Source organism: Oreochromis niloticus, linkage group LG23, assembly GCF_001858045.2.
Source record: "Oreochromis niloticus isolate F11D_XX linkage group LG23, O_niloticus_UMD_NMBU, whole genome shotgun sequence".
NCBI lineage: Eukaryota > Metazoa > Chordata > Actinopteri > Cichliformes > Cichlidae > Oreochromis > Oreochromis niloticus.
The window spans coordinates 43646105-43671372 of NC_031986.2; the positions used below are offsets into that span (position 1 = coordinate 43646105).

The window sequence follows — 25268 nt, forward strand, 5'->3', positions numbered from 1 at the left end:
CTAGCAGGAGCAGTTTCCCGTGACTAGAAGGCCTGTTTTTAGCGGAGGCAGCGGAGAGATTTAAGTAGGAAATCCAGTCTCGTGAAAATGAGCCAATGGGCTGCTGTCAGTGCTTGTAAGGCCTGCAGCGGCCCCAAAATGCGTGGGCCCAGCGTGAAAAATGCCCGGTTTGCCAGATTATCAGCCCGTGTCCTGCTTGGATCTGATTTTAAGCGTGCTTGTTTTTATTTATTTTTTTGCTCATGCACTGTCTGAGTGACACACGAGGTTTAATATGAACGATCATATTGCGTGCAGGCCTGCAGTAGAACGGTCCACTCAGAGAGAAAGCTCCTCCTCGTTGGCCGCTCATCCAACATATCGTGTGCTCGCGAGTTCATAATTATGCAAAATATTTTTGGAAATTCATACATGCTGACATGTTTCTCACCCATCTGTCCCATTACTTTCACTCTGGCAGTATAACTCAGTCCTTACCTGTCTGCCACCAATAGAAACAGGTCCGCTGATGCTGCTCCAATGGAAGGCGCAAATTTTCCCTGTGACGACAAGAAACGTCAGAAGGAGAGGCGGGGCGAACGCGGCCCGGCAGAATTAATAACAATACACTTATTGGGCACTAAATGCTTTCAATTGGGATTTGGTGTCATGGGATGAATTTAATATTTAAATATAAAAATGATAATCGCCAGGCACACCCTGGGCAGCTCCTTAAAGCTTCTTCTTCTCCTAAATGCTGTGTGTGTGTGCAGGTAGTGAAGTTGGGGGACTCCCGGGTCATTGAGACCCTGCTGCAAGCGGGGGCAAATCCAAATGTGCCAGATCCCTCCTGCGGTCTCACCGTGACCCACGATGCCGCTCGTGAAGGATTCGTGGATTCTGTGCGCGCGCTGCTAACATATGGGGCCGATGTTAACATCGCAGATGAAAAAGGTACGGAATTAAATGATTTCATTTACTTATGTTTTGTTTTCTTCTCGCACCTGGTTTTTTCTTGACCTATAACTCCATATGAAGGTAACCTTCCGCTGCACCTGGCCGCCAGTAAGGGTCACGTGGAGGTTGTCAGGCTACTCATTGGATACACCGAGAATCGCGGCGTACGCAACAATGACGGACTCACCGCCGAGCAGCTCGCGCGCGGCAATAGCCACACGGACACAGCCACGTTCATCCAAAACCATCAGTGAGTGGACCAGACTGCACCTTACACGATAAGTTACAGAGTTTCTGGTCCCAAAATAATTTAGGTCTCTAGGAGGGATTTTTCCTGAGCCCAGTTAAGTCAAAAACACAAAGTAAAGGAACAAAACAAAAGTTTTAGTACACTCTAGTGTGTGTGTGTGTGTGTGTGTGTGTGTGTGTGTGTGTGTGATGTTTAGAAATAAAGAGCCATGTAAAAGATGTAGGATAATTATTTTATATGTCAGTACAGTGCTTTGTGCTCTGAATATTTTATAGCTTTGTGAGTTTTAAGGCTTCAGGCGTGACAGTTTGTTTTTTCTTGTTTTGTTAGTTATTTGTTTAATTATGAATTACCTAAAATTAGTGGACAAATTCCAGCCTGAAGAGAATCGGTAGGTAGGCTGTGGAGCATAACAGTGAGATGTAAAAATTATGTCATGTCAATAACACACATAATGGCCTTAATTTTTTTTTTACATCTTTTCAACACTAAAAGATACATTTGGTCTCTCTGAAAAATAAAATGAAATAAAGATAAAATTAAAATAAAATTCAGTTAAATTTAATAATAAATAACAGGGATAAGTGGTCGTGGATAGAGTGAGCTACTGTTTCTAGCTTACATATAAGTTTATGCTGAAGCACTATAATCTTTCATTTGTTTCTAGAACCTGTGTGAAACTACACCAACAGATTACAGGCTGTCTGTGGCCACAACATGTGCTGTGTGTTTAAATCTGTTGCATTTGCCTCATCTCACTTTACTATTTCATTAACATATGAAGTCAAATTTGTATTCTTTGTTTTTTTCTCTATATGACACATTTATAGTCACCTAAGTACAGTTGTGCTCTCACATGCTTACTAAGCAGAGGTTAGGAAGTAAGAGCCATAAGATACAAAGAGTAGTGCAAGGAGCAATTTTATACTTATTTTATACTTATTAAACCAGTGTGCACCTTTACAGGCTACTCAATGAATCTAAGGATGAACAAGCTGCTTTAAATCATAAACTGCTATGCTCATAGATTAATACAGGCACAGATGTAAAAGCTTTCTGACCAGCCTCAGGAGCTGATACAAACAGGTATATGGGGTACTTTCCAAAGTTACACAACTTACCACAATAGCTACAGAAAGCACCGAGTTACTGTTAACCAAACAATCAACGTGAGCTTGAGCTTGGCCTGATTTTACATGTTAATAGTCAAATAGTTCAAATCTGTCAATACACTCTGAGGACACACACTGAGCTTTCTGAGGCCCGTCCATTGTGTGCCAGAAAACAACGTTTCTGAATGTAAAGGAAACATAATGCTGCTGTCACCTTTTCTATATAATTAAAATATTATTTTCCAGTTCTCAGATTGAACTGGTTTGTTTGGTTTTTTTCTTGTGTTTCCTCAGCGAGGCTTTGAACTCTAATAAAGTGCCTCTTTTTGATACTCAGCTCGAAACATTTAACCGAAAGTGAAACTTAAAATCTTTCGTGCGCATTAACATAATAAAGGCGCGTGCTCCTGTTTTCATTTAGTTTGAAATTAACCGACCGTCTTGTTGTTCCATTTTTAATAGCAAATAATTACACCGAGCTTGTAATAACCTAGTGGTGATACTGTTGTTTAACTTCTTCATTACCAGAATTAGAATTATTGCAACCTGTATTTGAAGTGTGTCAGCTGAGGGGGCGTCACGGCCTGAACTCGCGAGCTTTGTTTTGATGTCAATTCATTATTCGAGGAAACCGGAGGTCGCTGTGTTAAAGCTTCTTTCTGAAATAATCTCAAATCAGATTCCAGTCAGACGTCAGTTCATCGTTAATGAGAATGCGCATACGCCGCATCTTCTTTAGTTGTTTTTTTTTTTCTCAAACAGGACCGGACAGCTGAACCTGCAGATTTTAACTTCACCTCAGGTCTCCGCCACCACAAAGTCCTCGATATACATGGGTTTTTGTTTGTTTTGGGGGGCGTTGCTCTAAGTAACTTTAGATTGTGTCTAGGTGCAGATGGAAATAAAACGCACACTGCTGACAAAGCTTTCCTTTATGGAGCAAAAGCAATAATTAAGAGACCGCACACGAGAAGCGAAAAATGCCCGCCTTAGACGAGCCTAGGCAAAAATCGATCAATCCGAGGCAAATGACAGCGTTGTGGAGGATGTGCGCTGAGCTACAGCGCAAAGAACAGTTTAAAGGTGACAAACCAGTTTTTTTCTTTTGCTTTGGAACAAAAACAGATTTTAATGTCGGTTGGAAATTAATCCCAGGGTTAAAATCAAATTTGCCATCATGCCTCGTGGAGCTGACGACACAGTGAAAATGTTTAGCTTTTATAGACTGTAAAACTAATTGTAGTTCCACTTATTTTATGATTTTGTCAGGTCTAATTTTAGTTAGTATGCCTGATTACAGAGGTTAAATATGTGACATGAACTTTTTTCTCCCACAGGTAAGAGGAAGGATAGGATTAAGAGAACCTGGAATCCGTTTGGAAACTTCTTCTGATCTTTTGTTTCATGGACTTTTTTCCCGGGACATTGAACACATCGATAAGTAAAAAAAGTAATTAGCACTACAAAAATCTGGTTATTATATTCACAGTCTAGTGGAAAGAATACTTAGCAACACTTGCTTACTAAATCAAAGAATGTGACTCTTTCATATGGTTATTGAAAAACTGTGAAAGTGAGTGCATAAAAGTGTTTTTCTATTGTTATTTTTATGCATTTACTAACTAACTAACTAACTAATACCTTACATACTGTGAAAGATCACTTTCACATTCACCATTAGGTGCACCTACACACCTCCAACACAATCACATAAACATTAACTTCTTTTTGATGCTGCATTTTGTTTGGTGGTGTTATGTTCCAGTCATCTACACTCAAAAAAATGAAACGTTGACTTTAATTAAAATTATTTTGTCAACAGGTTCCACGAAATTGCATTGTGTTAGTTTAAAGCAAAAATCTTTAGTTCATCTAATTTTAAAAAACTACTTAAGATTAACAAGAGATATTTAAGACTACCTAAATCAAATTATGTTGTATGAACATAAATGATATATTTACAGGTTAGATAGTTTAGATTAGTTACTTCAACACATTTCTTATTTGTGGCAGTAAAATGTTAAATTTAAGTTAGATTAATTCAAATATTATATTTTCAGCCACCTTGTGCTTTACTAATTAGTTTTACATAAATCTATTTTGTCAACAGGTTCCACACAAATGAATTAAGTACATCCAACTTATTTTTTTAAATTTCTTTTATTGCCAACACATTCAGTGAGCATTTGTGTAAACCCAGTCCAAAATAAAACACAACAGGTCATTAGGGTTAGTAACTAACAGTATGTAGACAGATGGAACATCAACACTTTAAATTAAATGTCTGTATCTGCCAGAAATAGAAGAAAAAAACATTGAAGACCACATAACATGTTGATAAGATGACACTTGAGTTATGCACATGTGATGCTAGTAAGGTCTGTGGAGTGTTTTTTCTTTTAGTGTCTAAAATGGATAGCAAAGTTGCTATTTGCAATGATTGCTTAGGGTCAGTCCAGTAACACAACGCCAATGAAGTGCTTTCCTTTAACAATGCAAAGTGAAGTGTCCACCTCAACAGCCACAATTAAAAAAAATAATGTTGTAATAATAATAATAATAATAAATAGTCCACTGATATTAGCAATCAAAGAAAATTATATCACCATCCCAAATAAAACTTTAATAAAACATGCCAGCATTATGGTCTAACAATAAAACAGCTTGTCAGCGTTCAGTTTTTTTGCAACAGCACAACAGTAACCATTTAACACTTGCCACACTCAACGTTTATTTTACCAGTGTTTGGGCAAAAAACTTGGGTTGTAAACATTTTAACATGGAAACAATTGTTCGTCTTTAAAAGCCCGCAAAATATACATTCATCCTGCATTCCTAACTTACCCTTATTCTTAGTATGTATTGCAATTACCTTTACAATGCACACAATGTAACACAAACAGAATATGAACATATTTCCACCTCATAACAATATACCTTGAACGCTAATATACACACCACCCTTCAACATTTCTGGTGCAGTATCATCTCTCAATTAAATCCTTTAAATCTCAATACTTTTGATTGTCTCTTACTAGCCCCCCTCCCCCCACAAGAGTAAAATCTCTCAAATTGTAGTAGTTTACAAAGTTTTCAAAATTTCTCTTAAATGTAATTTTCCCTTTATCTGTCATTTTCAACAAATTACCGTTTTATTCCCATTCAGCCTCTGAAAAACTTCCGTCCATCTGACAGAACATTCATCATCCAAATTAAGGGTTGGCTTATTCATTCAGTTTATTCTTGAGCATCTGTACCTTGGTCAAGAGTCTGCTGACATACAGATGAAGGAAGAGCTTCTGAAGTACTTCAAAGGCCATGTTTTCCAGGTCATGCAGAACACCCTAGATGGTTATACCCACATCGGCTGGAGGAGTGCTGACATCAGCTTTTTCGATGGTGAAGACAGCAAGGGTAATTTGTTCCAGCTCCCTCTGAACAGCTGTAGCTGTAGCTTAGACACAAAAACAAAGAAAAATGGCGTCCAGTTAAATTAAAAAAAAGAAAAGAAAAAAAAAGAGCCAAAGCTACCCTTTAATGAAGTAAACACAATATTAGGAACATGCAGCCCAGTGCGCCACTATTTTAGACTACAGATTCAACAATAAATATAAATAGTTTGGGTATACAAGAAGATTCCCCAAAATATTTAAACAGGTTCCATGCAAATTACAACAACAACATTACAACATGCAAAAACATTAGTTATTCAAAATTTGGTTTAATACAGATAAAAAACTAAACTAAAATTACCAACCAATTATTCTTTGAAGAGGATACTTGGGTCTTCATTCAGGTAAAAAGGTAGTGCCCTGAGGACACACTCCCTCCCCTTTTCAATAGTTTCCTTCCGTAGAGAGTGGCAGAGATACAGGAAGAGAAAACAGATATACTTTAGGATGACACAAACTCACATTATACGCAAAATGAATGACATATTCACTGCACAGATAGACATGTACACAAGACCAACTAATCATCACATGGACATGAATAGTTAACCTGTTGGGCAGGGTTTCCACCACATTATATATGTCCATAATGGAGGTATAGACAAACTAATACATCATCGTTTTTGCATTCAAAAACTGATCTTTAACATAAAAACATTCACTTATGGTTTAACCCGAAATTGAGGGATCAGATTTTACTTATGTTTAGGTAATTTTAATTTTCCAAAGTTTTGAGTACCAAACTTTGTCTTGCTTAATATAAATGTAAGTACACTGTGCAGCTACCATACACTAGCTGTTTAAATTTGAAAGTGATCTTATTAGCCATAATATTTTGCTACCAACAGAATAATGCACCTGTGTGGGTGGGGCCAAAATTTGTCTAATTTACTTCACTGCAGCGCCTCCTTTTTTCTTGAAGACTTTTATGAGCCGGTCAGTGTATTGGTCAAGTTGTGCAAAAAGCCTTGGAACAAGTGGAGCAGTAGTAATCCTCACAAATTCTGCTTCCACCTGAAAACATGTCAACAAACACAACATACTGTACTGTAAATATACATACTATATGTACACATATACATACTTTATAACTAAAACTAATGTAGAAAGACCTCATTAAAGCTATAATTTTAACACAAACATTTACACAAAATGCTAATGGAGCCATTACAGCTTTTATTGTTATTTATCAAGTTCCAAAAAATATTGATCACAGCTGATCTGAAAAGCATTTCATACCTCAGGCCCTTGAACTGCAACCTTTACAATGGTTCAGATCTGGAGAAGAAATAACAGAGGCATTGAATGGGTCACTAAAGAAAAATTAACTTATAAAACAGTTTTGTTTTTAAAAGTATAACAGTTCACATACCACATACAAGCTCAGCAGTACCACATACACCACATCAGTATAGGAGGGAGCAGGTAAAGGCAGGATCTGTAAAGTAAAACAAGAAATTCATTACTTAATTTCAAGAAGCAAATTATTGATTGAATTACAACTAAATAAAATACTACTCAGAAGAAAAGCAAGAGATTGACACTGCCATGTGCTAACTTTCTATAGAAGCAATTATCACCAGGTCTGTCGACTTCCATTGTCTGTCCACTCACATGTCGTGAATAATTTTATTTAAAAAAGTAAGTGTGTGATTTAACAAACTGTAATTTATAACTATGCTGATATGTATAACTCCGCTAGGAAACATGCTGTATTTACAGACCATTTTTACATAATACAGATTACTGATAGAGCATAACAATGGTGTCACAGTGGCTTTCGCCCTCGACTTTTTGGATTTTAAATGTCACTTTATGCTATCCTTGCTATCCTATTCGATATTTATGACTCTCGGATTACAGTAAAGGAATCCCAAGAAAGCAAATGAAAAAATAACCCCATGAACCCCTGTAGCTAATCCCTTAATAAAACCAAAAACAATAAAAATGTTTCTTACACAGTCCACAAAATAAGCATGTTAAGCATGTCCAGGACCCAGTAAAACTAATGTAGAACAAGCGCACGCAAACGATATAACATGTCTTATAAGACAAACGCAAAATATAACCATGCTCGACATGTAGATACTACACAACATAGTCAAAGAAAAAACTGGTCTTACCTCTCAAAGAAACAGCAGCTTGGCGCCAAAACAACGTTTTTAAGTTAAATTTGAAGTCTTGCTCATGAGCAGGCCCAAGCCGTGAAACCTTGTTGTTCTTCGCGGTTTCATTACAACTGTTTTTGCATTACTGCCACCTAGTGGATATACAAAGTATATCGATCCTAATTGACTTAACTTAAATGTCATGCCATCAAGTAACACATTAGTATTATGTACAGTGAATAATAGACACAATTACGTAGACTTGATTAGAAAAACACATGTTAACTTAACAAAAACATATATTTTAAGTAAAATGAAAATAAATAATTAATATACACTGAACAATCCACCTCATTCATTTTTTTGAGTGTATGAAAGCTCTCAGAAAAAGCCTGGCACCTTTGTGTCTGGGCTAACATTTATCTAATGCTTCAAAGTTAGTACAAAGTTATGTTGTACCAAACAGCAAGCATCAAAGTGTGGCATCTAACTGTAACCTAAGAATGGTTCTTCTGTTTTTTGTGGACACTGCAAATAAATCAGACGTGCAATTTTCTTCTTCTGTATTGTCTGTTTTGTTATTTTCCTTTAGCACATCACATAGTCATATTTATGCTTACCAACGAGAAAAGGTTTTGCAAGTAACCATTAATACACATAATCTATTATATAAGAAAACCTTACTCTTTAAATCTTTACACTGTAAACCCGAATGTTCAAAGTAATTAAATAGATTAAGTAGTGTATACTCAAAGTCTTTAAAAAGTTCTGTTAACTTAAATATGTCAAGTTCGTGTAACATGTTCTTCCTTTTTGAGTAAATGAAACTAATAATTTTTGATTGAGTTGAACTATTTCTATATTAAGTAAGCATCACTTAAAATCATAACTTAAGCACAACGTAACACAGTTAAGTTAGGACATATAAGAATGGTAAAGTCCTGTTATGTTTGTTGTTTCAAGTAGGGAGGATTTAATAATAAACTTAATTTATGTAGCACATGCTAAAATACAATAAAATCTCAAAGTGTTTCACCAAATAAGTAAAATCAAATTGTCTTAAATGCATTAGTGGAAGACAAAATGTATTTATTTTAATATTCATTGTCTTATCAATGTATCCTATATATATTTTTTTAATTTTTTCCGTAAGTGTTGAGCAGCTGCAGGAATCAATTTTTATTCCGAGTTAATCTCTGATTCACCCTCCGAAGCGGAAGGCGGCACTAATGAGCATTATACACTGATCGTTTACCGCTATTTGGAAAAAAATACGAAACACAGAAGAAGTAAAGGTATATGGGCGGGAAACAGCACCAAAGAGGCAACACAGACGACTGGAGAAAGTTGGACCTAACGGCAGCAACTAGCATCACTGGACTTACAGTAAGTTTTCAATGTTGATATTAGTTTATTGTTAAAATACGAATATTTAGTTGTATTTTGGGTGCGTGTCGAAAAGAGTAGCAGAAATGTCGGGTCCGTGTTTGTTATGTGCTTTGCTGCTCTCCCCGAAGGAAACTTTGCGCTTGCAGAGCTAGCATTAAGTTGTTGTAATGAGGGTCGCAGGCTGTTTAAAAAGTTAGATACTACTTGTTCTAGAGGTGGCGCCCGGTCACCTAGTATGAAACAAAGTGTTTTAATCTCTCTAAATTTTGGAACCCCCTCTCATGACTCAGAATAGTTGGGTCCAAACAAGCCCGTTGTCCCTGCAGTTACACAGCGGAGATACCTGTCTGCAGTGAGAGTGCTTTCAAGCCGTTTTCTTGTTAGAAACACTATATTTTAAACTATACGTGCGAATAAGTGGTGCAGGTGTATTAGGCGTTTGAGCGACGGTCTCGATAGGTGTTTTTTATATATATATCAGTCACTTTACGCCGTAGAATGATCGGGAAACTCATCCTTCTAATACACCTGCTCTGACGCGCCACGTTGTTCACAAGCCAGAGTTAGAGGGCCAATGAAAGAGCACGGTGCATGCATGGTCTCCTCTCACTTTGCCTAATTAGTGGAATCACTTGTCAATCAACTTCTGCCAACCAATTGGCACTCTTGGATCACTAAGGTCCTAAAAAACAAACCTGTCAATCAAAACAACCAGAATCGTTCGGAGAGAGAAGCAGTGATGAGGAGCCTGACATTTTTGACATTAACTGTGTATGCACATTAAATAATTTCAAATAACATATGTTTGGGGGAACCTCTCATCAGTAAGTCTTTAGTTTGTAGAAATGGTGTTGTTGTTTATTTAACCATGCCGTTAAAGTTCAAGTGCTGCTGCTTTTCTTCAGTATTGTAATATTTGCTCGATGGCTTTAGTATCTTGACTAGAGATGCATTCACACTTTGGGGATTAAATGAAAAGATCATTAACAGGGAAAAATTATAAATGGAAGTATTTATAATTTGTCACCGTTTGGATGCTTTTTAATTGTTCATCAGTTTATGCCTTTGGATCTCCCTGTTCCAGCTTCAAGAATTAAGACAGAGTCAAGGAAGAGAACTGGGGATGTGATAAAGATACCAGGTAATTCATTTTGTTTGTGAATTCTTCTACCAATCACCTCTCTCGCTCTCTCTCGAGTTGTCTTAAAAATATGTTAAACTAACTACTAAACCAACTTATGCTATTTTCCACCTATAGATTCTTATATAAAATAAATTGTTTTGAGGAAAACAGGTTGCCATTTTAAAGCAGTGTTAGCTGTAGTCCATGACCATGTCTTTGTGAGCTAATAGTAATTCACTTATTGTTATTATTTATCACTTATTAATATAACTTAACTGTTATATTAAGTTGTAAGTATAAGGAGTTCTGTTTTGTTTCCAACATGATCTGGCAGTGTAAGTTGTGCGCAGCTTCCTTCACCTCCAGAATACAGTTATTTAGACACTACAGGCTGCAGCACAGCCACTATTCCCGAATCAGCCCTCTTCCATGCCTCTACACTGATTGCATTTGTACATTTCAGACACTTAATGTACTGAGTACTCATTTGTCAAGATATCATACAGCACAACTTAGCAGTTATGCAGAGCAGAGTCAGAGGCCTGTGTTATTTAAATGCCCTTTACGCACATTTCAGCAACCCTTTTCTGAAACAGGCCTTTTCAGTCATCTCAGAAAGCATTTGAAAAATCATGAAACAGTGACATGCCCATATAAGGATTTTAGGTATAGCACAAATGTGCACTCTTTATTCAATTCCCATAAAAGTAGAGCACACCAAGCAAGTCTTGCAACAGACTTTCAAAGTGATATTGTCAGTGAGGATCCCCATAATCTCCAAGCCAGTATTTCTGAAGTAGCTAGTGACTTGCATGAAGAATGCCCAGACCAGAGCACGGAAGTGGGGAATGATGATCAGTGTGACACTGACAGTCTAAGAAATCAACTTAATCCTTATTCCTAAAGATGCAGGGTATCCTCCATGTCTCAAACACGGCTACTCAAGAAATAGTAGAACACTTGAATCAGATCTTCTCCTTATCTGAGCCGTTGATCAAAGAGGCAGTTAGTGACATATTGCAGAGAAACGGTCACAGTATTGCAGAACCTACACTGAGTGAAGTTGTTGCCACTGTCATGGACTGCAATGTTCTGTCTACATCAACCTCTAAAGGTGCTGAGTTGAGTTCAACCAAGCGCAGAAAAACCTTTATTGAGTGCAACTACCCTTGTATAATGCCAGTGGAGTATCAGCTGGATCAACCTGGACATACCAGCATGTATGTTCCTATCCTTTCAGTGATTCAAGAGTTGTTTAAAAACACAGTTCAATTCAATTCAATTCAATTTTATTTATATAGCGCCAAATCACAACAAAAGTCGCCTCAAGGCGCTTTATATTGTACAGTAGATAGCACAATAATAAATACAGAGAAAAACCCAACAATCATATGACCCCCTATGAGCAAGCACTTTGGCGACAGTGGGAAGGAAAAACTCCCTTTTAACAGGAAGAAACCTCCGGCAGAACCAGGCTCAGGGAGGGGCGGGGCCATCTGCTGCGACCGGTTGGGGTGAGAGAAGGAAAACAGGATAAAGACATGCTGTGGAAGAGAGACAGAGACAGAGTTAATAACAGATATGATTCGATGCAGAGAGGTCTATTAACACATAGTGAGTGAGAAAGGTGCCTGGAAAGGAAAAACTCAATGCATCATGGGAATCCCCGGCAGCCTACGTCTATTGCAGCATAACTAAGGGAGGATTCAGGGTCACCTGGTCCAGCCCTAACTATATGCTTTAGCAAAAAGGAAAGTTTGAAGCCTAATCTTGAAAGTAGAGATAGTGTCTGTCTCCCGAATCCAAACTGGAAGCTGGTTCCACAGAAGAGGGGCCTGAAAACTGAAGGCTCTGCCTCCCATTCTACTTTTAAATACTCTAGGAACAACAAGTAGGCCTGCAGAGTGAGAGCGAAGTGCTCTAATAGGGTGATATGGTACTACAAGGTCATTAAGATAAGATGGGGCCTGATTATTTAAGACTTTGTATGTGAGGAGCAGGATTTTGAAATCAATTCTGGATTTAACAGGAAGCCAATGAAGGGAAGCCAAAACAGGAGAAATATGCTCTCTCTTTCTAGTCCCTGTCAGGACTCTTGCTGCAGCATTTTGGATTAGCTGAAGACTTTTCAGTGAGTTTTTAGGACATCCTGATAATAGTGAATTACAGTAGTCCAGCCTGGAAGTAATAAATGCATGAACTAGATTTTCAGCATCACTCTGAGACAGGATATTTCTAATTTTAGAGATGTTGCGCAAATGGAAGAAAGCAGTCTTACATATTTGTTTAATATGTGCGTTGAAGGACATGTCCTGGTCAAAAATGACTCCAAGGTTCCTCACAGCATTACTGGAGGCCAAGGTAATGCCATCCAGAGTAAGAATCTGCTTAGATACCATATTTCTAAGATTTTCAGGGCCGAGTACAATAACCTCAGTTTGATCTGAATTAAGAAGCAGAACGTTCTTAAGAAGATTACTGAACCAAATACTGCATCTGGTGAATATGCATCATGCTCTGATGGCTCTCATTTCCTTGAAAATGACTTACTGTCAACAGGGGATCTCATCCTACCACTCCAGCTATATATTGATGAGCTTGAAATTGCCAATCCACTTGGCACATCACGCAAAATTCACAAACTTTGCGCTGTATATTGGGTCCTCGCTAATGTACCACCAAAATACCGATCAGCATTACATGTTATACAGTTAGCAATACTGGTAAAAGTGACAGACCTCCGTAAGTATGGATATGCAGCTGTACTTGCTCCATTGCTGCGTGATGTTCGTACTCTGGAACAAGACGGTGTCTTCATTGAAAGAGTTGGCCAGAATGTCAGAGGCACCATCTTTTGTGTTTCTGCTGACAATTTAAATTTAAAGGTGGCTGTGTTTTGCGTGAGTCCCTGAATTACTTCCACACAATCACGGGGTTTCCTCCAGATATACTCCATGATCTTCTGGAAGGTATTGTTCCGATATTGTTCCGACGATATTTATTTAACAATAACAATGTATTGAATAATGGCTTTAAAGATTGTCAAAAAATAATATAAAATAGTTTGCAAATACTGATTACAGTGCAAATGTTTGCAATATAAAAAATGAATGAAAAATGTAAACATCTATGTTTAGTGAACTTCAAAATACTGCACAATATTTGATCCACATCTGACTCCGCGAACCCATAATGTTTCCACCAATGTTCCCTCAAATATTTCATGTGTCTGAGCGAACACACACTCACTGAGCGGCCCCTTGGATGAGTCTGTGGTCTGGGAGAGTCCTATAACTCTCTGTCTGCAAAATACAGTATATAATGACCAATGTTGGGCAATTAATTATATAGTTACTACTTCAAAAAAGTAACTCAGTTTGGCAAACAACAAAGTTTTTTGCAGCTATTTATTTTTTTTAATGCAGCCAAGGCGTTTTTTTAAATAAACATTTCAAACTATTTACAGAACAATCAGCTGTTCTGCATCAAATCTGATGCCACACAAATTATTTGTGCCACTTCAAAAAATAATTTCTGTCCACTATGAGATAAAGGAGAACAACAGCCTGATACCTGCAGGCGTGACAACAGGAGATGTATCACTGCTGTAACACCTGTAACATTCAGCAGTCGCCTCATTGTTCTGACACACACAACAAAACTATTGACTACACTACACACTAACTACACACTAACTACACAAGATTTGCGCTAAACGTCTCAAATCTCTCACATCTCAGAACACCGCCGTCACTTCTAAAACTTCCCCCCGTTTCTTAACAACTAGATGCCACGTTGCCATATCATTTTTTGATTGATCGACATGGTACTTTTTTCGACCAATAGGAAAGGGTGGGGGTTTTTTTGGTTTTGGTTTTGCTCACAGGCGGAGAGTGCTTTCGAGCGGTTTCCGTATAAAACGCCGTTTTTACCGTTTCTTCCCGCAGTAAATATAAACAACGATAGTATTCAGGAAGAAAACCAAACATTGCAGATATTTTTATCATAACTCTGGTTTTACGTGGCCGATCAACACAATTTAAAAACTGGTATAAAGTCCACACTTTTTCCGTCAATTGTTCCGTCTGTCCTGCTCACATCTCCAATGGTCGTACACGTTGTCATTAATGTAGCTTCACTGCACATCAGCCACGCCGCTTTGCTTGCTAAAACACTGGTGTCGGCACATAAGGACGCTGTCATAGCCTGATAACGACGTTGATTGGCTGCGTATATACGAATGTGAATCGCATTATTGGTTGGACTATAGGATAAGGTGGCATCATTCTACAGGAGCAGCCAGTCACTTACTGACTAACACTGCAAAACAGAATTGTTAAAGATTTTTGTTGTGCGCAACGCAGATTTTCTGTGCGCAGAGACCGTGCCAGCAGTGCGCAATTGCGCACGTGCGCAGCTTAGAGGGAACATTGGTTCCCACACCACTGAAGTCGTTTTACCTCTCTTTTCAACCAACGGCATTCTTTCTTCAGCAGCCATTATCCTCTCCTCTCCAAATAACTTCTGCTTAGCTTTCCGAGCTTCCCTCGGGTCCTCTTAATTGTTGTGACGCGTGTTCGAAACGCAGAGAGGTGCGCTCGATTTGCCACACGGAGCAGCGCGAGAGTAAAGCACGAGGGAGGTGCTAATAATCGGCTCAGTCATTTTTAATGATCATTGAAAACCCAGATCGTAATCGAGATTAAAATTCGATTAATTGAGCAGCCCTACCTGAGTTCATGTATTATTTTGAGTTCCAGTCATGACCATGGTCCTTCGAGCTGGAGTAGTGTTATTGTCATGGATTCACAGCAGCCATCCACTGAAGATTTGATCATTCCAGTCGTAATAAGCGACCTCCTGCTTACCTGTATGACATTCAGTACCCTGGAGCTAGAAGTAGAAGTGCTAGATGTGATACAGAGAGTCAAACTGAATGCCAGCACATTGACACAGACACACATGGGCTGCAGGATCCTGACCAAGGAGGAAAAAGCCATTCAGAGACATGTCCTGTGCCTTTACCCACTAACCAAGATGAGGTTATGAGGGAACTCCTGATGACAATGAGGGAGATTAGGCAATTTATGATTCATTCATCTCCTTCCCATTCTCGCAGCCCCCACAGGTTAGCCATCATTCTGGTACAGTTCCTGCTGCCAGCACCTCCTTCACCGAATTCATCAATATTAGATGCTGCAGTTCCTGCAAGTGGTTTGCCTAGACCAGTCTTTACTACACAAGATGAGACTCCCTTTGATTTCCTGGCCTTATCACTGCAGGATCCCCACCAGATTTCCTGTGTTCAACCTGCTGTTCCTTTAGATGAAGACCCCACTCAACCTCTGGTTTGCATTCCTGAACAAAGGCAGCACCCTCCTTTAAAGCAGCAACCATCTACATCTGATGGTTTGCATGTATAGAAATCTTCGGGACTCATTCCTACTAGTTCTAGTCACCCTGTTAGTACTAGAACACGTGTATACAAGCTTGAGGGTCCTTCTTTCCCAGACCTTACCAGAGAAGATGAAATGCAATATAGGATGTTGCGAATGGCCCTTACCAACCTTCTTGACCCTCACGAGACAGAGCACTTCAAATATCATGTCCTTCTCGATCTTCTGAAAGTAGACCAAGCTAAACGATTAGCTCTTGCCTTTTCCTATGCTCCTGACCCATACACTCAAGCCATCAAAGCCCTTGATGAACGTTATATGCAACCAAGACAACTAGCATTGAAAGAGCTAAGGAATATACTGGAACTACCTCCTATCAGAGCAGGTGATGGTTGGACTCTGGATAACTTCGCTCTTCGTGTACAAGCTCTAGTTGGTTTGCTTAGCACCATGGGTGATCAAGGATGGACAGAACTACATTGTGGCTCCCATGTTGATTGCCTGCTTGAAAAGCTGCCTGCAGAGCATTTTAGTCGCTTTAAACGGCATGTTTACAGGGAACAAGGAGAAATGACCTATAACTTACCTTTGTTCCTATCCTGGTTGAAAATGGAGTGCAGGTGTCAACCGAGAAAGGACAGTCCTGTCTCATCCTTCAACCAGCCACGACCTGCCTGTAAGTACACCTCTCCACTCACAACAATATTACATGGGGCAAATACATCCAATGATCCTGTACAGGCAGCACATCCACCCATCATAACGACTAAGGCAACATGTGCATACTGCTGCTCACCTGAACACCACATCAGTAAGTGAGGATGTTGTACTTTGATAGACCGAGTGACTGTCCTAGTGTACTATTAAAGGTTGTGAAAGTGCTCCTGCGTAATGGCAAAAGAACCCTTGAAACATATGCAGTACTTGACGACGGCTCCCATCGGTCAAAACCCACTTAGGATGGACACTCCAAGGTCCGATCACAGACTTCCAACCCCAGAGCAGTTCTGCACATGCCCAGTGTTTGTTCACATCTTTCAGCTCAGGTTCAGGAGAACCGCTCCAGCACATCCTCGTGTCCGCTGATGGCTCTGAATCCGTTCAGCCACCCCCTACTCAGCAGTTTCTACGACGTCGCCTACAGTGCTTCCTTCACCAGTTTCACCGCCAGTGGCTGCCATGACGCCAGAGGTCAGGGCACCGCATGGTCCTGCCTTACCTGGTCCTGACTCTGTCAAGCACCATACGTTGCACCCAGCGCCTGCAAAACTGCCAGACGGTCTTCAGTTATATGCCTGCGGCCGCATCCCATGCGGTCGGCCTCCGGACCTGCTTCGGCGCCATTGCTGGCTCCATGGTCGGACCCCTGAACTGTTTGGCCTGTGTTGCCGACCTCCGGGTCGACCTCCTGAACTGTCTGGCCCATAGAAAAGTAACACCCCTAAAGAGCCCAGATGACCGCATCAGAACTGTAGAGGTCATAGTGCAGGACAGAACCTATATCAGACCTGTGGCATGTCTGATTTCTCTGCCCCTGCTTCCTGACAAAGATCGACTCTAATCCTTCCAACATATTTCTCACTAGAAATATGGGGGCGGCTGTTGTAAAGACTCACCTTTCAGCACACTCACTTCACCAGATGCACCTTGTTTGTTTTCCTCACCTTTGATTGGGTGTGGTGCTTGTCCTTAATTGCACTCACCTGTCACCCGTTATATAAGGACTGCACTCACTGCCCATGATGGTAACAATCTCCAACCTCCTCTGAACCTTCCTTCAAAACAGTTAAAGTCATGCCAAAGCAACTGAATCGATTTAAGTTTTTTATTTTTCAGACATTCGTTTGAGCTTGAGGTCAGAAACTGATGGCCGGACAGTCTCCTTCAGGATTTTCTGGTACAGAGCAGAATTCATGGTTACATCAGTTACTGTCACGGTTCACTGAGGACTCGCACGCAAGACTCTCCAACTTGAGATGAACACAGTGGATTTTATTACAAGTTTCACCAGGTGTATGTACAGACAGTGTAGGGAATAGTGCTATATACAAAGGTGACAGGGGTATGGGCTCCAGGGAATCCAAGGTGGGGAGGACCAGGGAAAAACACTCGCTCCTCTTCGATCACTCACTGCTCGCTGCTAGACACTCTCCAATCACTCACTACAAGGAATCCTCTCAGGGAACACAGGGACGGGTCCAGGGAATCTATATACAGAACATACACGTCATCATGTACCGCTGGCCTGTACCATAAATTATCTTTACGGGAGTTGTTTGGAGCTCTGTGCGCAGTAGGATTAATGTCAGATGCACGCAGAGGTGTGCCCTGTAACCTGTATAGAGCAGTCTGTCGTGTACAGGAATAAGCTGCATAAAGTCTGTGTAAGTTGCAATAATACTTTGATAAATTTCAGTGTTGTTTCTGCGTTTGTATTGGGATATATTTGAAAACTTTCTTGTTCTGTATGTACTTTACATGCATCCATGTGCTGCAGACAGGAAAGTACTGCAGAGGGTCATCAACACAGCCCAGAAGATCACTGGCTGCTCTCTGCCCAGCCTGGAGGTCATTGCAAACTCTCGGTACCTCAGCAGAGCTGGCAATATCATCAAGGACCATTCTCACCCCAGCAATCAACTGTTTGAACTATTACCGTCAGGCCGACGGTACAGGTCACATAAAACCAGGACAAACAGATTCAGGGATAGCTTCTTTCCCAGAGCTATCACCGTTGTAAATAAGCACAAAAACAATTGAACCTGCTTAGCTATATCATACTGTCACTGTCATTATATTATGCTGCTATTCATACTGTCATTATATTAATGCTGCTATCCTGTAAATATCATACTTACTTTTGGAAGTACTTACGTTTGTTTTATTGTACCTTTTATATTTTACATTTATATTTATTATTGCATTTTGCACCAAGGGAGTGGCACTCTAATTTCGTTGTACCCTGTACAATGACAATAAAGGCTATTCTATTCTATTCTATTCTATTTTTTTTAGCTTAGATATGTGTGTCACTCAAGCTAGCAGCACCCCATGAGAAATGGGCTGAATGTTTAAGTCTTCACAGGAGTTTGCACCCTTGGCAAGCGGAGGTATGTGATGTGATGTGATCTCATGTTATATTTTATTCAACTGAACTGTGAAGCACCTTGATGCAGTTTAAAGCAGCCTTTTTGTTTTATTTAATCAGTGACTGTAAATCTCAGAATTATTTTTGAATTTACCTGATCATTTGTTGTTATTGCTTATTGGTAAGGTTTGAAGGGATTGTACAGGTAGAGATGGCACGATACCACTTTTTTATGTCCAATACCGATACCGATATCATAAATTTGGATATCTGCCGATACCGATATGAATCCGATATAGTGTGTTTTTTAATCAATAAAACTGTTTTTTTTAAATATCTTGCTGCATTTTGTATAAGTTCATACTCAAGTTTAAATAAACAACAACACTAAAGCTATCCTGTTATACCTGTATGTAAAAAATACACTGCGCCCAAAATATTTCATAGTTCAGCAACACTGATCAATCTAATAAGCTTAAACCTGCTCCATCCTCCCTATTCTGGTATTTTAAAGAGTACTTAGAAGAAATATTAAGCAACCTAATTAATAGGGTTGCAAACTCCCAGCAAAAAAAAAAATAGGGAACCACCCCCCACCCTCCACCTGATGATGCTTAATTGATGTAATCAACTTTAATTTGATGCAGGGTGAAAAAAATGCACAGAAATAAATTATTTTTCAAGAATAATTGAATAGATTCAACATCTTTCTTCTACAGAATTGCAGAATTCACAGATGGTACCTTCCCAAAGGAAAAAGTACTATAGCTTACTAGGGTATATTAGACTTAATAGTTACTATATAGAGTAGAATAGAATAGAATAGAATTCAACTTTATTGTCATTGCACATGCACAAGTACAGGGCAACGAAATGCAGTTTGCATCCATCCAGAAGTGCTTTAGCCGTGATATAGATATATCACAATATATATTAGCAATAATATAGATATGTAAGTATATTACAGAAATGGGTCTATTATGGTATGTTATAATGTACACGGTATGAAGTATGTTATGAATATGCTATAACTATAAGTATGTACAGGCTGTAGTGAGTACAAGCTATGAACAGGGGCCCGTTCTTCGTACCTCGCTAAGTAAGTTAGCTGGATTTGATTGTTGACGATTTCGCGTGATCTTGGATCATTCGGTTCCCCGAAGCTCATCCGGGACTTGCTGTCATAGCAACAGATCCGTAAGCGTAAACCTGCTTGGGAGCAGGCTTACTTTATGTAAACAGGATTAGATCGCGGCCACTCAGGTATGTCTGCTTCATTTATACGAAAGCAACAGCGATATTTCGCCACTGTTTTACCATAAATAAATATCATCAATGTAACTAAAGATAATGCAGTATTTGATTCTTTTATTGATTTCATACAGATACATACAGGTCATTTCCTAAAAAAAAAGGGAAATGTACTATTAATCATTCTATTTCATGTATTTGATTATTTCAGATGTAATTCATATTTTAGAGTAGTAATAGTAAAACACTTCGTGTAATCAAGATGAGAGACCACGGCTATAAAAGCGAAGGTGGATTTGGGAAGTCTGTCGCAGCCATGTCCTGTCCGTTTGTACGCGAGCAAGGAAGGTGCAAGATTGATAAGGAGAGTTTTCAGAATTCAGCGGATATTGCGGGATAGACAGGATCCTTTAGCTCAGCGCGACGGTGTGCTCATAGAGAGATATCGATTTTCCCGTCAGGGTATTATTTACTTAACACGCTCTCTCTCTCTCCCTCTCTCTCTCTCTCTCTCTCTCTATATATATATATATCTCTCCCAACTTACTGTGCATGCTTCAGTCACCCCTTGCATGGGAACAGGTAAAAGTGATGGAGTGTTATGTAAAACTACACACAAAAAACCCCACAATGTCAATAAATGTCACAGTACAAAAAGCTGGGGTGTGACGAGGGGGTGCAGGACCACCACCTGTCTTTATTTGCTCTGCCCTTTTCTTGGTTGCTGTTATAAACAAATAAACAGATTATTTCAGGGTCTCTTTTCAAGAGACTAAAAGCAATATAAGTGATAAATATTACCATTCTGTAGAATATTCTTATATTTCACTTTTACTTGTTCCCATGTTCTAGTGGGTCCTGTTGTGGCTCTAATGTGAAAGAGGATATAATGTAATATAATATGATAAATTACTTACGAGTTTAATTTGTCAGCAACTTTCTGCCAGCCCTCTCTCCTTGCTTTTGCAGCCTTTGCAGCGTTCCCTTGCGTTTTAATTAAACTCTGAAACTCCTGAAATCCCTCAATCAAGAGTTCTTGCTCTGCTGCCGTGAAATACTGAGCGCGCTCCTTCGACATCTTCGCCGACCAATCAAAGGGTTGCCGATCAGTGTTTCTACTATCGATGCGTAGCCCCTTTTAAGCCACCCAGTGATCTCAGATTACTTCATCCAGCTATACTAATCGTCAACAACAGGTGTGTTCGGAGAACCGGATTAGCGAGCTCAAAGTTGGCGCGATGATTTGATCTTGGATGTGTCATTTGATCTTGGATGTAGTAAGCGAGATACGAAGAACGGGCCCCAGGATATAAATATGAAAAAAACTATACAGAATATGAAATAAAAAACTATACAGAAATATCAGATATACAGTTATACAGAAATGTGAACTATGCAAGTTATAAACAGTTGTAGGATTAAAAATTATTGTATGTACAGAATGATTATTTACACAGAACTACACAGTAGTGCAGTTAAGATAAGTGAGATATGTGGATAATTTCTACAGAGGCTATATAAAGTGCTGGTGGTTGTGAGTGGTGGTTCAGTCCATGTTATTATTGTGTGTTTGAGGGTACAGTTGTCCATTGTGTGTGTGTGTGTGTGTACAGTTTTTTTTGTTTTGTTTTGTTTTGTTTGTTTGTTTGTTTGTTTGTTTGTTAGTTTTTGCTTTGCTTTGTTTTATTCGTTGCTTCGAGCCCTGTGTACAGGAGCTGCATGCAAAAAGATCTTTTGTTAAAAGGGTTGGCGTAATAAGCAAATGCTTCAGCCAATACCTTTTGATTAGCCTTGTCTCGTACTTTCTTGCTTTGTGGTAATCTTTATTCTGTATTCACTGAGATATTTGAATGCTAATCAATAAATCAATTAAATCAATGTTCAGTCCATGAGTTTAACGTGGGTCAGATGTCAGGAGGCAGAGTTCAGGAGTCTGACAGCTGTGGGGAAGAAGCTGTTCCGGTACCTGGTGGTCTTAGTCCGGAGGCTCCTGTAGCGCCTCCCAGAGGGCAGGAGGGTGAAGAGTCCATGCGATGGGTGATCGGGGTCTTTGATGATTTTCCCAGCCCTTTTCAGACACCGCTTCCTGTAATGGACTTCTATACATTTTACATAAGATTAAAACTTTGGGTGTAAGATTCAGATAATTATTTATTAAAAGCGAGACATTTTAAATGAGAATAAGAAAGAAAAGTATGTCTTTGTGCCCCCTTTTCCCTGTTCATACCCTATCGGCCCCCCTGGCTAAACTTTGCTAGATCCGCCCCTGCACAGTTACCAGCCGTCAGCTACGTAGAAAAGGATCCTGGTGTAGAAAGTAATATTAAACAAATTCTAACAACAGCTTATCAAGGTTAAACGTGCTGCTGTTGTTCAGCCGCTGGTTTCCTCTTTCTGGTGCAAAGTGGGCCAAAAACAAAGAAGAGAGACAGACTCGCGACAGAAAAGTCGATCAGCTGATCATTAAGCAGTTTCCCGATTGAAGTAGCAGCAGGAGAGGGAGAGAGAGAGGCAGTCGCTCCATTTATCGGTTGTTAAGCTTAACATGGGAACGCTTTACAAACATTCAGAGATGAACTTACACACTTGCTTTACTTCTCTCTGGGATAACTTCCTCGGAGATGAAATGCTGGTTTGGTAGTGAGGCTACAAATACACGCAGCCGCTCTATCACGTGAGGCATACTGCTCCGACGTGCTACGGTTATGAGCCGAGTTGCGCCGTGTGCAAGTTTTGTGAGGTGATTTTTTGATATTTAATGGATCGGATTACATTTTTTATTTCTCGCCAATATCCAATCCAGTAATTTAGGTCAGTATAAGACCAATACCGATATGTAATATCGGATCGGTCCATCTCTATGTACAGGTATCATTTTTTTCTTATTTTATAGTTTTCACGGTGCTCAACGATGTCCAGTGAATGAGTTGTGTTTGGTGAGGAAATAAATGGCTGCCCCTGTTAGAGACTCTTCTGTCATTCTTGATGCCAGGTGCTGCTGCACACTATACTTTGTTTCACTGACGCAAGTCACACAACAATCCAGCGATGAGTAGATGCCATCCCCCGGCTTAAATGCTGACAGCAATAATGAGGCCCAGATGTAGGCCCAGTAATGCTACTGATGACAATTACAGTGAGTTGTTCAGGCAGCAAAGTGGCACCAGACCATCACACTACCACACTGAGTGGTAGCGTGATGTTCTTTTCATGAAAGGCTGTTAGTTTTATGCCAGGTCTAATAGGACACAAACATCCAAAAATTAAAACTTTTATCTCCTTAGTCCATAGAATATTTTCCTGAAAGTCTCGGGAATTATCATGGCGGCTTCTGGCAAATGTTAGCCGAGCCTTTGTGTTCTTTTTTTCCTTGGAGTTTGGCCATGGATGCCATTTTTGCCGAATCTTTTTCCTATTGTTGAATCATAACCCTTAACTGAAGGAAGTAAATGGTAAATGGTACATGGTTATATAGCGCTACTCTCTACTCTCCCGGAGTACTCAAAGCGCTCTATGCAACATGCCACATTCACCCAATCACACCCATTCACACAAGCATTGTCTTCTAAGCTTCTTAGTGCTTTCTAACTACCATTTATACACATTCATACTTCAGTGGACGCATTGAAGAGCAATTTGGGGTTAGTATCTTGCCCAAGGATACTTCCCTCATCCGTGGGACAGGAGATGTTTCTTTTCTGATTTTCTTTGCAGGTGTTGCTGTGTCGTTGTTTATTTTTGTGAGGGTTTTTTTTGTAGCGCTTGCATGTTTTATTTTTTTTGTATATATTGTTTGTGTTCCAGGGAGATGCCCCTCCCTTCCGCCATCCTCCACTTGATTTTTGATTAGACACACCTAGAAGGCCGGGGTGGTGTGGATATTGACAGAGGGATTCTGCCATCACAAGAGCGACTGTGGGGAGCGTGGGAGCCAAACTGAGCCGGAGCAAGTTAAGCAGGCTTGGAGGGTACGGGAGGAGGAAGGACGCTGCTGATTGGAGAAGTTGGTCCAGTGAGCCCCGAGAGGTAGAGGTGGACTCTCGGTGGGAAGCAAAGCTGACAATGGATGCCTTCCACGGGATAGAGAGACGCCAACCATATGTTTGGAACAGGGAGCAGCGGCGGGCGGACATTGGAGCTCTGCCCTCGCGGGGTAAGTCCAGATCTGATAAAATTCATACAGACGCTCTGGTAAAATTAAGAAGGGTGACTGCCGCTGCTCTTCTTGTGCTTAGTGGAAACTGGAGCAGACTGGCAGAGGAGACGACGGAGGACGCGGTCGGCCTGGTGCCATTGGTGGACTTTCCGGTGGACTCGGCCTTAACTTGTTGGTTGAGGCCGATTGGGACCCTTTAGTGGCTTCAGCTCACTGATCGAGGACGACTGGACTTTTATTGTGGCTAGTTTATGTCTTTTATTTATTTATTTCCCCTGATCAGGGTATTTTTTTTATAGTTAGTAAAAAACATATACACTTTATTTACATAACTATTTTAAGTGCGTTCTACATCTTTCTGCTTCCGTTACCCTCTGCTGCTCCCCCCTTTTAGAAGGATTTCCCTTCTAGTGTACACCCGTGACATTTTTGGCATTATCGAGACAGGTGGTGACAGGGGAGCAGAAAGATGATGCCCATGTATCCCAGTGCCCCGTGGCTGCCGAAATTTAAAGGGCCCAGTTAGGATTTGCAATATCAAGATTGGAAGGAATAGATACAGGGATTGTTAGGGTCACAAGATTTACCTGAAGTCAGGAAGGTTGCCATTGTGTTGGGAGCATTGGCAGGTGAGGCCTCGGAAATAGTGAAAGAGACCAAGTACAAAAGATCTTTGCTGCCTTATATAGTGATCGCGTCCCTATCCCAGTTTTGAGATCACAGTTTTTAGTTGCACTCATAACTCGGGCGAAACAATTCAATTCAATTCAATTCAATTTTATTTATATAGCGCCAAATCACAACAAAAGTCGCCTCAAGGCGCTTTATATTGTACAGTAGATAGCACAATAATAAATACAGAGAAAAACCCAACAATCATATGACCCCCTATGAGCAAGCACTTTGGCGACAGTGGGAAGGAAAAACTCCCTTTTAACAGGAAGAAACCTCCGGCAGAACCAGGCTCAGGGAGGGGCGGGGCCATCTGCTGCGACCGGTTGGGGTGA

At 40.0% G+C, this 25268-nt stretch overlaps 1 protein-coding gene and 1 long non-coding RNA gene across 6 annotated transcripts in view; one reads left to right on the forward strand and one right to left on the reverse strand.

Annotated features, from left to right (window-relative positions):
- Positions 1–24565, forward strand: part of LOC109194384 (cyclin-dependent kinase 4 inhibitor C) — a 28104-nt gene extending 3539 nt beyond the window's left edge. For 2 of the 3 annotated variants that reach the window (XM_019351456.2, XM_025902973.1), the window contains exons 2-4: positions 753–933; positions 1018–1186; positions 3636–4995. In XM_019351456.2, the coding sequence (XP_019207001.1) occupies positions 753–933; positions 1018–1186; positions 3636–3639 (354 nt within the window). In that variant the 3' untranslated portion in view covers positions 3640–4995. Of the gene's footprint in view, positions 1–752; positions 934–1017; positions 1187–3635; positions 4996–23909 lie in introns of those variants that run through there. The other variant, XR_003216366.1, reaches the window with a different exon arrangement.
- LOC109196907 (uncharacterized) lies at positions 4443–8997 on the reverse strand. 3 transcript variants are annotated; one of them, XR_002058255.2, is made up of 6 exons: positions 7874–8995; positions 7123–7188; positions 6990–7028; positions 6609–6764; positions 6056–6145; positions 4443–5752 (listed from the first exon to the last, which is right to left on the reverse strand). It is a non-coding gene; the product is annotated as an uncharacterized LOC109196907 (long non-coding RNA). The 3 variants fall into 3 exon arrangements; XR_002058254.2 differs by having other exon boundaries at positions 6056–6764; positions 7874–8997; XR_002058256.2 differs by lacking the exon at positions 7874–8995 and adding an exon at positions 7709–7867 and having other exon boundaries at positions 6056–6764.
- Positions 24566–25268: the final 703 nt, after the last annotated feature.